The sequence below is a fragment of the Plectropomus leopardus genome, unplaced genomic scaffold (assembly GCF_008729295.1).
Source record: "Plectropomus leopardus isolate mb unplaced genomic scaffold, YSFRI_Pleo_2.0 unplaced_scaffold15046, whole genome shotgun sequence".
NCBI classification, from domain to species: Eukaryota; Metazoa; Chordata; class Actinopteri; order Perciformes; family Serranidae; genus Plectropomus; species Plectropomus leopardus.
In genome coordinates this window covers 1-787 of record NW_024616108.1, presented here as the reverse complement: position 1 = coordinate 787, position 787 = coordinate 1, and the positions used below count along the sequence as shown (strand labels likewise).

At 37.1% G+C, this 787-nt stretch overlaps 1 protein-coding gene across 1 annotated transcript; it reads right to left on the bottom strand.

Annotated features, from left to right (window-relative positions):
- Positions 1-287: 287 nt before the first annotated feature.
- LOC121964289 (trace amine-associated receptor 1-like) lies at positions 288-776 on the bottom strand (the record flags this gene model as incomplete). The annotated part of the gene is made up of 1 exon (XM_042514502.1): positions 288-776. A coding segment is annotated over one exon (489 nt), but the record flags the coding sequence as incomplete, so codon positions are not given.
- Between the last annotated feature and the right edge of the window lie 11 nt (positions 777-787).

Here is a 787-nt window from a genome sequence, read left to right as displayed (position 1 = left end):
CTCCTTTTAATAAAAATTAAAATTCAGAATTGTACTCTTAGAGATGCAGTGTCTGGACACAGAAAAGTTTTGACCACAAACAGTAAATAAGACACAATGAGACATATGGATCCTACATTTATTTACAGGTATTCACACTGAATACATACTGTTTGAAGAGCTTATCTGCACACTGAGTTGTACGTACAAATTCTGTGTGTCTAGAACTTATGTAAATATATGACATATCATGGAAAAGAAATGCTAATCTTCAGTGTCATTAGAGACATCAGTAAACCAATAATGAGTCAAAAGAGCTTTGAATTAGTAAAATCACCTTGAAATATTTTCCCAGAAATAATCATTCTGAAAGCTGTTCGAAACCAGGTGTAAAAGAACCCATAAACAAATGGATTGAGCATTGAATTAGACCATCCAAGCCATTTAAACGATGCAATCACAGAAACTGGTATTGTGTAATTACTCAGTGGGTAAAAGGTGATACAAAGAAAAAAAGGAGTCCAACACATGAGGAAAACTCCCATAACGACAGCCAGAGTTTTTGTGGCCTTTCTCTCCATCTTACTGACAGTTGCTGCAGACTTTCTGTTCTGGATGCTGCGTGCCTGTCTCTGTGCCACAAGGAAAATCTTCAGGTAGATGGTGAACATTATGAGACATGGGAGGTAAAATGCAAAAACAGTCCCCATAATTGCTAAACTTGTACGCTGAAATAAACCACAACCATTAGATTGTTTTTCGTTCAGTCCCCGAATCGTGATGCCAATTCCACTTAGTGCAGAGACAG